This window comes from Heterodontus francisci, chromosome 16, assembly GCF_036365525.1.
Source record: "Heterodontus francisci isolate sHetFra1 chromosome 16, sHetFra1.hap1, whole genome shotgun sequence".
NCBI lineage: Eukaryota > Metazoa > Chordata > Chondrichthyes > Heterodontiformes > Heterodontidae > Heterodontus > Heterodontus francisci.
Genome location: NC_090386.1, coordinates 73374856 through 73391260, shown reverse-complemented (window position 1 = coordinate 73391260; position 16405 = coordinate 73374856). Strand labels below are relative to the sequence as shown.

General features: G+C 45.4%; 1 protein-coding gene across 1 annotated transcript in view; it reads left to right on the top strand.

Moving 5' to 3' along the window:
* ptprt (protein tyrosine phosphatase receptor type T) overlaps nt 1-16405 on the top strand; it is a 1095010-nt gene that overhangs the window by 560794 nt on the left and 517811 nt on the right. The window contains exon 8 of the mRNA XM_068048566.1: nt 8739-9035. Within this exon, the coding sequence (XP_067904667.1) occupies nt 8739-9035 (297 nt within the window). The remainder of the gene's footprint in view (nt 1-8738; nt 9036-16405) is intronic.

Below are 16405 nucleotides of genomic sequence, written 5' to 3'. Positions count from 1 at the left end.
ATATCAGGCTGAATTTGATTCTAGGCCGCAAGTTCCGACATTGGGAAGCAGGTGCAGTGTCCGTTAGGGCAATCAGCTGGCGGCCGAACACGATTGAGCAGCGGCCGGCTAATTAAGGATTGGGAGTCGTGGGGGCTGTCGACTGAGAGGACAGAGTTGGTAGCGGAGGCAGCGAATGCAGCGTCAGGTGACACCGTGGAAGCTCCAGGCACCAAACAGCCCCTGCCTGACTGCTCATTTCATCCGGTGAGCCCCTGCTTTCAGAAGTGTCAAGCATTGTTATGTAAGCCTGTAGGCAGAATGGCAGAAGGAATACCCCAAGTGGCCCCGCGTTTCAGTGATGCCTCCCTCTAGGCTATGCTCCAGGCTGCAAGGGAAAGACATGAGGTCCTCTTTCCCAGGGATGGGAGGAGGAGACCAGCCTGCCTGACTAAGCCTGACCAACTGACCTCAGTTAGTCAGTGCCTATCAGTCAATGTATTCCCCTGCATAGACCCTCGAGAGTGGCTGCATGCAGGAGGCATATGTCTGCCCAAATAGTGGCTCCATGGACTTTCATCTTCAGAGGTCTGGGGCTTTTACCCACTGACAAACTAACGTTGTCCCTCATTGTATCTGCAGGATATGCCCCACAATAGGAAAGAGCATGCCAAGACCGGCAGCGAAGTTCCTTATCTGCATGTGCTTATACCAATGGAGGAGGAAGCCATGTAACTGGCAGGGTGATGAGGCAGCCATGCCATAGCTGATGGTGAGACTGGGGCACCCACCCAAAGGAATGAGTGAGCAACTCCCAGGGCACGAGGGTATCCCTGGTGCCAAAGAGCCATGTAGCGCATGTAATCCTGGCAGCCCTTCTGATTGATGAAGGCAGCAGGCTGTTCCATGGGAGCCTTGATGGCCATGTGTGCAATGACCCCCTGCATCTGGGGGAATCCAGCGATGGCCTCGAATCCTAAAGCTCTTTCAGTCTGACTGTTTGCATTGGTGCAGGAGTGCACATAGTTGCCGGCACTCCTGAATATGGCATTGGTGACCTCCTTGATGCGGCGATGTATTGCAGGCTGGGAGTTTCCATACATATCTCCAGTGGACCCCTGGAATGATCCGGTGGCGTAGAAGTTTAGTACCACAGTGACCTTCAGTGCCACTGGCATTGGGTGCCCACCAAGTCCCATGAGCCTCAGCTCATACTGCATCATGGCACATAGATCATTGACGACCTCCATGGAGAGGCGCAGTCTTCGGAGACACTGCCGCTTGGACATTTTCAGGTAAACCCTTTCCAAAGGGTATCTTCTTCAGCACCAGAGGTTGTTGCCGTGTTGGAGGTTGTTGCCTTCCCCATCTGAAACCTTTTCTGGCTCCCTGTGCTCGGAGCTGGCCCTCCAGTGGGCCCTCAATTTACTGGTGTTCCCCTGTCCATGCTTCCTCCCTCTCTGCTCCTCTTCTTCTCCACGGGGACCTCAAAGCCAGGGTGAATGAAGCTCATGACAGGTTGCCTCTTCCTGAGCACAAGGCCTACGGGATGAACAGACCTTCCACCAACCACCTCCCCCCCACCCCCCCACACTACATGTGACTTTCAATGAGGTGGCACTGCCCCAATGCCACCCTGGTGTGGATGCCCTGCAGTAGTGCTGGCACCTTGGCATCCACTTTTGACCGTCTTTCATGATGCCCTCCCTCCTCCACCTTTCCTGCCAAATGACGTTGCCTCACCCGATTGCTTCCTAGTGAAGCCAACACTGAGCTCCTGCCTCCTTGTTGCCTCCTTGCACTAGGCAAGGCCCTGAAGCCCCATGGTTCCCATACGCCATCAGGATTTGAAACAATGAATAAAATTGGTGTTAGTTGGGTTCTTAAATACCGTAATTGGCTTCAAGCCTCATGAATGCGTAAAGTCCGCACTCCATATCGGCCGTCAACCGGAAAATCCAAAAGGGACGTCACAACATTGAACTTCCTGTCCGACGTCTTCCATCCCACTTTTATGCCCACCCCTGTCTCCGTTGCCATCTCAAATGGCCCCATAAAATTCAGCCATCTGGTCTGAAGGTCAATCAAGGAACTGCACAGAACTGCAGAGCAACCCTTCCTTCCAGACGTACCTTCCAGGAGCGTAGCGGAGAGGAGCGGACCTGCGGGGAGAACACCGAGTGAGATAAGTGGATAAATAGAGCCCGAGGATCGCGGCCTAGACACTTACCTTCCAGCAGGGGAGCGGAGAGCAGTGCAGGCGCGCCGGAGTTTTGAAAAAAAATCAACAGTGACATCGCAGGAAAGCTGCAAGCTTTGGTTGGGTAAGTAACAGCTGTTAATGCCTGTAAATAGCTTAAAATAATAAGGGGAAAGTTTTTTTTAAAAAGAAACCTCAAAATCTACCGTATAAGTGATATGGTTAGTACTACGAAAGTGATTTTTTTAAATTAGTGTAATTTATTAAGGACATTAGATTGTAGTGGGTAGTGTTTGGAGGAGAACAAGGCCCCTAGCGTAATTAGTATTTTTTAATTAAAGGGAGTAACTAAGTAATCGAAAGGTAAGTCATGGCAGGAGAGCTCTCACCAGTGATATGCTCCTCCTGCGCTATGTGGGAAATCAGGGACGCTTCCAGTGTCCCTGATGACCATGTGTGTAGAAAGTGTATCCATCTGCAGCTACCGGCTACCCGCATTACGGAGTTGGAACTGTGGGTGGATTCACAGTGGAGCATCTGCGATACTGAGATCGTCATGGACAGCACGTTTAGTGAGGTGGTCACACCGCAGGCAAATGCTGCAAAGGCAGGAAGGGAATGGGTGACCACCAGACAGAGTAGAGGAAGGCAGGTAGTGCAGGAGTCCCTTGTGGCTATCCCCCTCTCTAACAGATATACCGCTTTGGATATTGTTGGGGGAGATGGCTCAGGGTGAAACAGCAAGAGCCAAGTTGTTGGGAAATCTACTGAAGAGCAGTGGGGGGAATTCAAAAAGGAAATGGGGAGGGTACAGGCCCAACATGTTCCCTGTAAGGTAATAGGTAGGAGCAACAAGCCCAGAGAACCATGGATGACCAGAAACATTCAGGGCAAGATGAGAAGGAAAAGAGAGACTTTTAGCAAATACAAGGAGAGCAAATCAATGGAAGCATTAGTGGAGTACAGAAAGTGTAGGATGGAGCTTAAGAAAGCAATTAAGAGAGCAAAGAGGGGATATGAGAAAGCTCTGGCTAGTAAAAGTAGGGAAAATCCCAAGATATTCTATAAGTATATCAATGGGAAGAGGATAACCAGGGAAAGAGTAGGACCCATTAGGGACCAAGGGAGAAATTTGTGGGTGGAGCCAGAGGACATTGGTAGGGTGTTGAATGAATACTTCACATCTGTCTTCACCCAGGAGAATGAGGATGTAGATATGGAACTTAGAGAGAGAGACTGTGAGGTTCTTGAGCAAATTGTCATAGGGAGTGACCAGGTATTAGAGGTCTTGGAAGGCTTAAAAGTGGACAAATCTCCAGGTCTGGGATTTGTGTCCCAGGATGCTGTGGGAGGCGAGGGTGGAGACTGCAGGGACTCTGACCCTAATTTTTAATTCCTCTCTGGCCACAGGGGAGATGCCAGAGGACTGGAGAACAGCTAATGTGGTCCCACTATTTCAGAAAGGTTGTAGAGATAAACCAGGGATCTACGGACCAGTGAGTCTCACGTCAATCGTCAGGAAACTATTGGAGAAAATTCTGAAGGAGAGAATCTATCACCACTTGGAGAGGCAAATTTGATTAGGAATAGTCAGCATGGCTTTGTCAGAGGGAGGTCATGCCGAACAAATTTGATTGAATTTTTTGAGCATGTGACCAGGTGTGTAGATGAGGATAGTGCAGTTGATGTAGTTTACATGGATTTCAGCAAAGCCTTTGACAAGGTCCCACATGGGAAACTTATCAAGAAAGCAAATGCACATGGGATACAAGGTAACTTGATAAGGTGGATTCAAAATTGGCTTAGCTGTAGGAGACAGAGAGTGATGACAGACGGCTGTTTTAGTGACTGGAAGCCAGTGTCCAGTGGCGTACCAATGGGTCCCCTATTGTTTGTCATTTATATAAGCAACATAGATGACTATGTGGGGGGTAGGATCAGTAAGTTCGCGAATGACACAAAGATCGGCCGAGTGGTTAACAGTGAGGTCGAGTGTCTTAGGTTACAAGAAGATATAGACGGGATGGTCAAATGGGCAGAAAAGTGGCAGATGGAATTTAACGCTGAAAAGTGTGAGGTGATGCACTTTGGAAGGAGTAATGTGACACGGAAGTATTCAATGAATGGCCTGACACTGGGAAGTTCCGAAGAACAAAGGGACCTTGGCGTGTTTGTCCATAGATCTCTGAAGGCAGAAGGGCAGGTTAATAGGGTGGTGAAAAAGGCACATGGGACACTTGCCTTTATCAGTCGAGGCATAGATTACAAAAGCAGGGAGGTCATGTTGGAGTTGTACAGAACTTTGGTAAGGCCACAGCTAGAGTACTGTGTGCAATTCTGGTCGCCACATTATAGGAAGGATGTGATTGCATTGGAGGGGGTGTAGAGGTGATTTCCCAGGATGTTGCCTGGGATGGAACATTTAAGCTATGAAGAGAGGTTGGATAGGCTTGGGTTGTTTTCGCTGGAGCAGAGAAGACTGAGGGGTGACCTGATCGAGGTGTACAAGATTATGAGGGGCATGGACAGGGTGGATAGGGAGCAGCTGTTCCCCTTAGTTGAAGGGTCAGTTACGAGGGGTCACAAGTTTAAGGTGAGGGGCGGGATGTTTAAGGGGGACTTGAGGAAGAACCTTTTTACCCAGAGGGTGGTGACAGTCTGAAATGCCCTGCCTGGGAGGGTGGTAGATGCAGGTTGCCTCACATCCTTTAAAAAGTACCTGGATGAGCACATTCAAGGCTATGGGCCAAGTGCTGGCAAATGGGATTAGGTAGACAGGTCAGGTGTTTTAATGCATCTGTACAGACTCGATGGGCCAAAGGGCCTCTTCTGCACTGTATTATTCTGTGATCTGTGAAGTTCATGGTACCATGGATGGCTCTGCTGCACAGGAGGGGAGGAAGAAGAGTGGCAGGGCTATAGTGATAGGGGATTAAATTGTAAGGGGAACAGACAGACGTTTCTGCAGCCGTAAAAGAGACTCCAGGATGGCATGTTGCAAGGGTCAAGGATGTCTCTGAGCGGCTGCAGGGCATTCTGAGGGGGGAGGGCAAGCAGCCAATTGTCAACAACATAGGTAAAAAAAGGGATGAGGTCCTACAAGCTAAATATAGGGAGTTAGGCCAAAAAATTTTAAGTAGGACCGCAAAGGTAGTAATCTCAGGATTACTACCGGTGCCACGTGCTAGTGAGAGCAGAAATAGCAGATGAATACATGGCTGGAAAAATGGTGTAGGGGGAAGGGATTCAGTTTCCTGTGACATTGGGACCGGTTCTGGGGAAGGTGGGACCAGTACAAGCTGGACGTGTTGTATCTGGGCAGAACTGGGACCAATTTCCTCAGGGGGATGTTTGCTAGTGCTGTCAGGGAGGGTTTAAACTAGAATGGCAAGGGGATGGGAATCTGAGAAGGGAGACAGAGGAGAAGGAAACAAGGATAGAAATGAAAGACAGAAAGGTAAGAAGCAAAAGTGGAAGTCAGAGAAAACAAGGGTGAGAAACAAATCGGGCCATAGTGCAAAATAAAGCTAACAATGCTAAAAAGACAAGTCTAAAGGCATTGTATCTTAATGCGTGGAGCATTTGCAATAAGGTAGATGAATTAACAGTGCAAATAGATATAAATGGTTATGATATAGTAGTGATTATGGAGACATGGCTGCAAGGTGACCAAGGATGGGAACTGAACTTCCAGGGGTATTCAGTATTTAGGAAGGACAGACAAAAAGGGAAAGGAGGAGGGGCAGCATTGTTAGGAAAGGAGGAAATCAATGCAATAGTGAGGAAGGATATTGGCTCGGAAAATCATGACGTGGAATCTGTATAGGTGGAGCTACGAAACACCAAGGGGCAGAAAACGTTGGTGAGGGTTGTCTTTCGGCCCCCAAACGGTAATGGAGATGTAAGGAATGGCATTAAACAAGAAATTAGAGATGCATGCAATAAGGGTACAACTGTAATCATGGGTGAGTTTAATCTACATATCGATTGGTCAAACCAAATTAGCAATAATACTTTGGAGGAGGATTTCCTGGAATGTGTACATGACGGTTTTTTTAGACCAATACGTTAAAGAACCAACTAGAAAACAGGTTATCCTAGACTGGGTATTGTGCAATGAGAAAGGATTAATTAACAATCTTGTTGTTTTTTGAGGATGTAACTAGTAGAACAGATAAGGGAGAGCCAGTGGATGTGGTATATTTAGATTTTCAGAAAGCTTTTGATAAGGTCCCACATAAGAGGTTAGTGAGCAAAATTAAAGCGCATGGGATTGGGGATAATATACTGGCATGGATTGAGAATTTGTTGACAGACAGGAAACAGAGAATAAGAATAAACGGGTCTTCTTCCGGGCGGCAGGCAGTGACTAGTGGGTTACCGCAGGGATCAGTGCTTGGACCCCAGCTATTCACAATATATAATACTGATATAGATGAGGGAACTAAATGTAATATATCCAAGTTTGCAGATGACACAAAGCTGGATGGGAGTGTGAGCTGTGAGGAGGATGCAGAGAAGCTCCAGTGTGATTTGAACAGGTTGAGTGAGTAGGCAAATACATGGCAGATGCAGTATAATGTGGATAAATGTGAGGTTATCCACTTTGGTTGTAAAAACAGAAAGGCAGATTATTATCTGGTGGTAGATTGAGAAAGGGGGAGGTTCAACGAGACCTGGGTGTCCTTGTACGTCAGTCGCTGAAAGCAAGCATTCAGGTGCAGCAGGCAGTTAGAAAGGCGAATGGTATGTTGGCCTTCATTGCAAGAGGATTTGAGTACAGGAGCAAGGATGTCTTACTGCAGTTATACAGGGCCTTGGTGAGACCACATCTGGAGTATTGTGTGCAGTTTTGTTCTCCTTATCTGAGGAAGGATGTTCTGGTCATGGAAGGAGTGCAAAGAAGATTTACTAGGCTCATTCCTGGGATGGCAGGATTGATGTATGAGGAGAGATTGGGTCGACTAGGCCTATATTCACTAGAGTTTAGAAGCGTGAGAGGGGATCCCATAGAAACCTATAAAATTCTAACAGGACGAGACAGGTTAGATGCAGGAAGGATGCTCCCGATGACTGGGGAGTCCAGAACCAGGGGTCACAGGCTCAGGATATGGGGTATGCCATTTAGAACCAAGATGAGGAGAAATTTCTTCACTCAGAGGTGGTGAACCTATGGAATTCTCTACCGCAGAAGGCAGTGGAGGCCAAATCATTAAACATATTCAAGTAGGAGATCGATATATTTCTTAATGCCAAAGGGATCAAGGGATATGGGAAAAAGCGGGAACAGGGTACTGAATTAGACCATCAGCCATGATCATTTTTGAATGGCGGAGCAGGCCCAAAGGGCAAAAGGGCCTACTCCTGCTCCTATTTTCTATGTTTCTATGTAAACCTAGAGGCTGAAGGTGGGTGAAAAAGCTTCCTGCGAGTGAAAATGAGACAGTCAGCCAAACTCAAAATGACTGAGGGGCTCATGACCAAACCTTATTGATCCCTTACCAGCTCTACCACTGATTGAATCTGCCGGATTATGTGGAGTTGGAGAAAGTTCCTTCTTTCAGATATTCCACACCATTAGGGGCACGCTTTGTAAGCAACCAATCCACCTCCATCAGTTATATACCCAGAAGTGAATGTTCAAATTCACCCCAGCATTTAAAAAAGTAGTTAATTGAATGTAAATCATTTTGGGATGGCCTGAGAGAAGTGATAAGATGATAAATGAGCCTTCTCTACTATCTTCTGTAATTCTTTCATCTTTCTTTCCACCTTCCTTTCTTTCTGAAGGGTGCTGAAATGTGTAATGCAGCTTTTAGTGATAAGATGATAAATGAGCCTTCTCTACTATCTTCTGTAATTCCTTCATCTTTCTTTCCACCTTCCTTTCTTTCTGAAGGGTGCTGAAATGTGTAATGCAGCTTTTGAGTGGTTTTATGCTCAAAGACATATGAGAGGTGTCTAATATTTGGAAACTTTCTGATTAATGTGCTTTTTTTGTTTGACTTATAGCAAGGTCTACATGAAGTGTTATGCGTTTGATTTATGTAGGCATACTCACCAAGGTGCAGTAAAAGACTCGTGGTTCTATGCAACTTTTATGCCTCTGGCAAAAGTAAATATCAGAACAGGCATGGACTTTGAGCAATGGTTAAATCTACTGCTTGATCTTCCGACAAGGCCAGCCCAGCTATTGTAGTATTGGAAAAAGCAATTCATGTTCCTTCAAAATATTAATGTTGGAAGCAGAAAATGACATATCTTGAAGCCCATATTTTTTTTTTGAAGCTGTGGTTAATTTGGAGCCAGTTGAAGCTTATACATGCTTTACATTCAAATTCCATCTAAGTGCAGTTGAACAAACTGATTTTTAGTGAATTAGGTAGATGTTGCCATTTCCCTCAGCATCTAAATTGTCCCCTTGGCTACTGCTCAATGTTTGGAAGCATTCTTTTGCTTTATTCATGTGCAGTTCTGACTTCATCTTTATAATATAAAATAAATTTTAAGGGTTTGCATGTTTCTAAATACCATACATATTTATTTTTCCTTTCCAAAGATCCAGTACATGGACCTCAGAGTGTAGAGGTTGTGGATGTCCGATCAAGACAGTTGACTATTCATTGGGAGCCATTTGGTTATGCGGTCACTCGTTGCCATAGCTACAACTTGACTGTTCAATATCAGTATGTGCTTGGTCACCGGGAGTACACAGCGGAAGAACTGATGCAGACATCATCCCACTATACACTGCGAGGACTACATCCATACACTACAGTGAAACTCCGACTGGTATTAGTGAATCCAGAAGGAAGGAAAGATAGTGATGAGATAGTTATACAAACTGAAGAAGATGGTAAGTGCCTGAATTACTTTTCCTGTAACATCATCTTAGTAAAGACATTTTAGAGATTTTGGGGCAAAAATGCATGGCTCTTCCAGCACATCTCCTCGGTAACACAGGTGGGAGTCCAGGGATGGGCTGAAATTTCGGCCAGGACCTGGATACACCAGTTCCTAGCCTTTCTTGGCAGTTTTCAGTGGGGCTTGTTTGTGGTAGGGACTCCACCCACCTCCCAAAAAGACAGGGATAAAGGAGGGGCATTGTCAGGGTTGTAGACTCCTGGGGCAGGAGCTCCTCATTCTTAGTCTGGTGAGAGAGAGCCCATAGCCTACACCTCCAAAATAGAGAAAATTGGAAGAAAAAATGTTGATTCCGTAATAAAGGACTGGATAATGTGTGCCTAATTAATAGAAGCACATCTCAGACACCCACTTGCCTTTATAAAGGGCTCAGAAAATTCTATCAATAAAGACACAGCATTACAAAAGAGTTCAGTGGTTTATACTAACGCTGTATATTTCTCCTCAGCTAGTTACATGTATAAGTGTTTCTTCACATTAGTTTACTATGTCCCCTCTCTAACAAATTGATGTACAATGCACAAGATGTGTGCGGGCAAAGCCTTTTGCAGTATTGCATGCCTAGTAACCTTTGCAACCAAAATCCACAGCATCTTTTTCACAGGCACCAAGTATCTCTAAATAGGTTCTGTCTAAAATTATATTGAACATAAATATAAGAGCATAAGAAATAGGAAATTGAATAGGCTAATTGGTCCTTCGAGCCTGCTCTACCATTCAACAAGTTCATGGCTGATTTTCTACCTCACCACCTTCCGACAAATGGGGAAAAAAATGAAAAAAAGTTACGTTATGCAAAGAATCATCTAGCTGGGAAATAGCATTAGTACTAGACCTAATAATGTGTCATTATTTTTGTTCTCCAACAATTTTTTCAAGTTGTACAAAGTAAAGACAGAAAACCTTGCCTGGTGCTTAAACATAGCTTGCTCTGCTTTTGAAATAAGTTTTGCTGTGGCTTTATCGACTGAGAAGAGTACTGAAGGTTCAAACCCAGGAACAGAAGTAGGCTATGCAGTCCATCAAGTGTACTGCACCAGTATGTTAAGCATCACCGTTTGTCTTTTTAATTCCAGTTCCCAACTTTTTCTCCTTCAATTTGGTTGCTTTTAAAATAAGTATCTATTTTCCCTTTGGATTCCTCAACTGATTCTTGATTGACTTTTCTTCTATCTTCAACTGTACCCTTTGAAGGTGAAAGCAAGTTTGTTTTTCATTGGCTAAAAACAGCTCCAAGGATCAGTTTTCAACCAATTGAAACTCTAGACTTGAAACCTAAAATGTCCATTTGATGGATATAATCAGATCCATCTTCGGTATGGTTTTCATATACCAAATGAAAAGATAGTTGCTGAATGAACTGGCATCACCTGGAATCCAAGCTCCCTGGGTTAGTGAACTTATTTGTAAGATATAAGTCTTGTCTCTATAAAATAGTTATTTTTCCACATCAGGGAATATAAAAATTCTTAGTTGTATTTTTTGTTTCCCTAAATTTAATTCTCTATTTCTCTGCTTCAAATCCCTCATGATCCTGTTCCTGATTCTTTATACATATTGTCCTTTGGTTAAGACTATGCAGGGTTAATCTCAGCAATACTCATGTTAAGTGTATTGCTACGAAGTTCCTTGGTGTGTTATTTGAATGTATGTATTAATCCATCAAATGTAAATGGGAAACGAGTACATTAAAATCATGCATTTATATTAAATTCTTCAGTACACCAACACAGCTACCACTGAGAGTAACTTTAATCCTTAAATTTAGAATATTGATGAGAGGAAAAATATTCAAATAACATTGCACTGTTCTGCCGGACCTGATCTTTGTCACATATTGTGTGAATGGAAAGCACACAGCAGGATATTTAAATTGCTGTCTTACTTGTCATGAAGATAAAGCTGTCCTTGTTACTATGTGCAGTGACATTTTAAATATATGTATACAATATATATACACATACATATAAATATCCATTAATATGTCTCTGACTATCAGTTGAGCCGAGGTATAGAAGGAGGAGTATTGCTCTAGTCCTTAGTGTCATAGCATTGCAAATCCGTTGATGGAGACTTTCTCTGGTTAATATTTCTCGTGAGATTGCTTTTTTTTTTAATACATTTACAATTTTGTTGGAAAGCCTTCACAATCTACATAAATGCAACATTGTAATGAAAACAGCTCCATCTTCATGGCGAATGAAGAAGAATGAATAAAAATAAAATTTATTTCTTTTTAAATAGAAACCAATATAAACTTCAGCAATTTATATTCACATTTATCTTGAGAAAAATACAAAAAAAAATTACCCTGATAATTTTGTTTAGTTTAAAATAATTTGCTTCAGAAAAAATTACTTCATAACCCTCATCCATGCAATACATATTTGTATATGACTGAAGCCTGGATAGTTCATCATTCAGAAAAAAGCTTCTAACCAGTAGCTGCAGGGAAAACAAAGGTGGAGCATCTGTTTATTAAATTTCAGTGTCTGTATAAATCATTGATTTCCTAATGTAAATTTCTTAATTTGTGGGTTCTTGCCAGGCAGTCTGTTTACAGAGTTAATTTCTCAGCTAGTGAGAATTTATATGGTCAGAAAGAAAAGACTGAACTCAAAACATTCAAATCAACGCAAGGTAAGTTTAAAGAGTGATCAGGAGGTCCTTTAAACTTTTTTAAACCCGTTTTCACATGACACTAGAATTGCACTCCATGCTGTGTTAAATCTAAGCAGCTCGAGACTACCTGCTCCAGGGCACCTCATACTGCTCCTCTCTGGACTCTTGAAATCACTTTGCAGTAATGTTAAATTTTCAGTATAAACGTACCCTTAATTATACTGTCAAACAGGGAAATGGCGGCTGGATTTCATGTTTATCTAAGTGTAGTGAATTCTCCAACATTTAGGCCACAAAATTCATTTCCATAGCAGCCACAATTTAGGTGCTACGGGTGCCATTTTGATCCCAAAATGGCATCTGCATGGTGCGTGCTTGCTGCTGTGGCCCGTTCCGGATGCCACTTTTTAAAAATTCTTTCATGGGATTTGGGCGCCACTGGCAAGGCCAGAATTTGTTGTCCATCCCTAATTGCCCTTGAACTGAGTGGCTTGTTAGGCCATTTCAGAGGGCAGTTAAGAATCAACCACATTGCTGTGGGTCTGGAGTCACATGTAGGCTAGACCAGGTAAGGACAGCAGATTTCCTTCCCTAAAGGACATTAGTGAACCAGATGGGTTTTTACGAACATCGCTGATAGTTCCATGGCTCCATTATTGAGACTAGTGTTCAATTCCAGATTTTAATTAGTTAATTAATTAATTGAATTTGAACCCGTGTCCCCAGAATATAAGCCTGGGTCTTTGGATTACTAGTTCAGTGACATTATCACTCTGCCACCATCTCTCCCCTTGGGAAAGGTAGTGCATCCCCTGGAGGTATGCAGAGTAGGCAGACCTTGACATCAGTAGCATTTAGCACTGTTTTGACACCAACGCCCCACTAATGCAGTCTCTTAAACTATCATAATTGAACATGTGCTCAGCAGTAGGAAGGACCCCACTGCAGTGCCAATTATAGGGATTAACGACCTCTCTCAGGCTTGATGCTAAGTAATTTCTACTGACTGTGAGGTTGTAGAAGCGCTTGTTGATTTACAGGGTTGTTTAAAGTTGGTGAAGCCACTAGGGAACAGTGCTGCATGTGGAGAAGGCCATGTTTTTGAATTCAAGGTTTCTTCTCAGACCACTTGCTCCCAGTCATTATGCTGTAATTGCCACTCCCCCTTGGACTGCAAACTGAGAGGGAGATTGAGCAAAGGCAGCACAGAAGAGGACAAGCTCCTCACAGATGGAGGAGGAGGAGGGGGACAATGGCTGTCAGCAGGAGACCTTATTTTCCAATGGTCTTCAAGGAGCATTTCTCTTAGTTGAATCTAAATCAGGAGCAGTATGTCAATTTCATTTTACAAAGGAGATACTCACTGAAGTCTGCCACTTCTTGCAGGCTGACCTGCAACCTCAAAGCAGGGCAAGGATGGCAATGCCAGTGGCTGTGAGCATGACCATGACCATGAATTTCTTTGCATTATCCTTCCAGACAGGAGTTAGCAACATATCTAACATCTCCCAGTTCATTGTACACTCTGCAAAAATAAGGTATCTGATCCTCTTTATGCCAGGAGAGGGAAATTCATTGTGTTCCCTCTGACTAGAAAGAAGCAGGCAGAGTGTGCACCTGAATTTTCAGGTACTGCATCTAAATGCTGAGCTCTACCACAACTGAAAAGGCTTCCACTCCCTGAATGTGCAGTTGGTGTGTGACCATGTTCAGTATGTCATGCAAGTGAGTGTGTGCTCTCCTGGCAACAGCCAGGATGCCTTTATTCTGCATCAGTCTGCTATTCTCTCAGTATTTGAGCCACCACGGCAAACCAGAGAGTGGCTGCTGGTTGTCAAGAGCTAGCCACTTAACACCTGGCTCATGGCTCCACTGCTCAACCCAACTACACAGTATGTGGATAATGAAAGCCATGCTGCAGCACAAAATACCATAGAGCAGGCCATTGGGGTGCTCAGCAACAGTTCTGCTGTCATGAGTCCTCTGAAGGAGCGCTGCAGTGCTCACCAGAGCATATGTCCTGATTCATCATGTCTGCTGTACCCTGCCTAACCTTGCCATCATGAGGACGCAGCCTTGCCACCAACAATACAGCGAGCAGCTGTGCAGGAGAAGGTAGAGCAGGAGGAGGCAGAGGAGGAGCAGGAGGAAAGGAGAAGGCAAACACCACTTCCCCTTTGCCTCATTCAACCATGGTTCCACTGAAGGCAACCCAAAATCCCCATTCCACAACAGTCCCAAACCTTAGTTTCTGTCACTGACCATCACAGCATTCTCTTGGCCACAATGCTGAAATAAAAAGCACCACAAAACAAAATTTCAAACCACCTTTATCAAACAAACCATCCAATATTCCATAGAAAGTCAACTAATCACCCAAGTGCATTTTCTTAGTGTCTGTCTTGTCTTGACAGCCTTTGCCTGTCCTAGTGCTCCTACACAATGCTACCCCAGTGGCTGCAGCATGGCTGACAGAAAGCTGCTGACTTTCAGTCGGGGGGTGCAGATGGCCATGCAGGACATCTCGAGCAGCTCCAGACCTAGATGGCCTGGCTTTGGACTGCACCACCTCAGCATGGGTTGCAGCAGTCCGGGCTGGATGGCTCACAGGCAACAGCAAGCGCACTGGCGGAGTGGCAGTGGTGGAAGAACGAATGGTGTTATCCTGAGAGAGAACAACAGGCTCATGCTGCATGGAACTACTGCCACTTCCCCCAGGGCGGTACTTCAGCAATCCTCATAATCTGTTGGACAACAGATTGTTGAGCTGCTCTGAGACCCTGCAAGTCCTTTTGAGTACTGGTATCCACAACCATGATAGCAGCAGTCTGAACCTACATGGTAACAAGCTGAGATTTCATGACTTCAGTCTAAGCTTCCACCACAGCACTGGGACATTGGGTAGCTTCTGCTTGTGCTGCTTTAGTAGCTGAGACAGCAACTGACAGGTACTGTCATCGGGTCAGCCACCACTTCCATCCTGGAAAGGATGGGCTCCAAGTTCTGCGCAAAGCCCTGACCTAAGTTTGTGCTGGACTCCTCCATGCTCCTTGACAGTAACAGCAGGCTTTCTGGCAGGCCTCCAGTGCACCAAGCATTTCAGTGTGCATACCCATCAGCCTTTTTCTGTACACCGGCCCATCGAAGTCCTTACCTGAATCCCCTACAGCTGAACTTGTGTGCGACCTGACCCTTTGGTGAGCTGGCACCTCTTTTATTCTTTCATGGAATGTGGGCGTCGCTGGCAAGGCCAGTATTTGTCGCCCATCCCTAATTGCCCTTTAACTGAGTGTCTTGCTGACCCATTTCAGAGGGCTGTTAAGAGTCAACCACGTTGCTGTGGGTCTGGAGTCACATATAGGCCAGACCGGGTAAGGACGGACGATTTCCTTCCCTAAAGGACATTAGTAAACCAGATGGGGTTCTATGATAATCGATAGTTTCATGGTACCATTACTGAGACTAACGTTCAATTCCAGATATTTTTTAAATAATTGAATTTAAATTCCAATGGCTGCCTTGATTTGAACTTTTCTTCACAGGGGATTAGCCTGGACTTACCAGTGACCTTACCACAACGTCACCGTATCCCCTGTACAGCCCTTTCTTCCTGCCTTGGCTACAGGCCCTGGATTTTATGCAGCCAGTGGGGGGCCCAATTCCAGGCCCAAAAGACAAGGGGAATCCCACCTTGGACCTTTGAAGGACACTCCCCACCTCCACCCCTCCCCCACCCACCCCCCGGCTGTTCTTAACAACGCTCAGGAAGTTAACTTTCCGTTGCCGGGGTCCCTGTCCCTTTAAGGACAGGGATCCCGCCTCCAAGATCTGCTGACCAATCAGAGGGTCGTTGGTTCAGCAGTCCAAGCAGTGCCACCGGGAATGGTGACCACTGCTGGAACTGCAGCAGACAGTTGAAGAAGAACAGCTATGGAGCTTGGACTGCAGGTCAGTGGGGGCGGTTTCTCGCTGGGGCCACTCACGCAGGCCCCGGTGAGCGGTGGGGGTGGTGGGGGGTGGTGGGTTACTGAGGACAGCAGGAGAGGTGATGACACATGGTCAGCCTTTACTGCTGGGGCCCTCTGTGGGCCACAGATTGCCAACAAGAGGGGCCTCCCTCCAAACCCCCACGGAAGTTGCCTTGAGTTATTGGGCAGCCTGCCCACATGTCGGAGCCAACCCCCCCCCACCCCTCCCCCGGTGCTGGTAAAATGCTAGCAGCGGCAGGAAGAGGACCTTAAGTGGCCAATTATGGGCCACTTAAGGGCCTCAATTGGCCTCCATCCTTGACCTTCTCTGCCCCAGACTGAATTCGAAGGTGTTGGAGAGGCAGCGGGCACTGCCCCCTGCCTTCCCATGCAATTCTATGGGCTTTTCAACCCACCACCCTCGGCCTCCGTTCCTGTCCCTAGGGGACCCATAAAACTACAGTCCATCGTGTACAGATCCCACATCTGTGCTCCCCTCTAAAGTTTGTGGAGTGCCACTATCTGAATGGGTAGCTGGGAGGGTGAGATCGAGTGTTGCTCTTTCATCTTCATCAGTGTCCTCCTCCCCCCTGCAATTCATGCTTTGCACCTACCCGGTGGTAGTTTCTGGATATCTGAAAGGAGAAGGGCACAATGACTTAATGGGTACTGGGGGAAAGCAAGAGGTTTTTGCTTACACCATCTGCAGCTT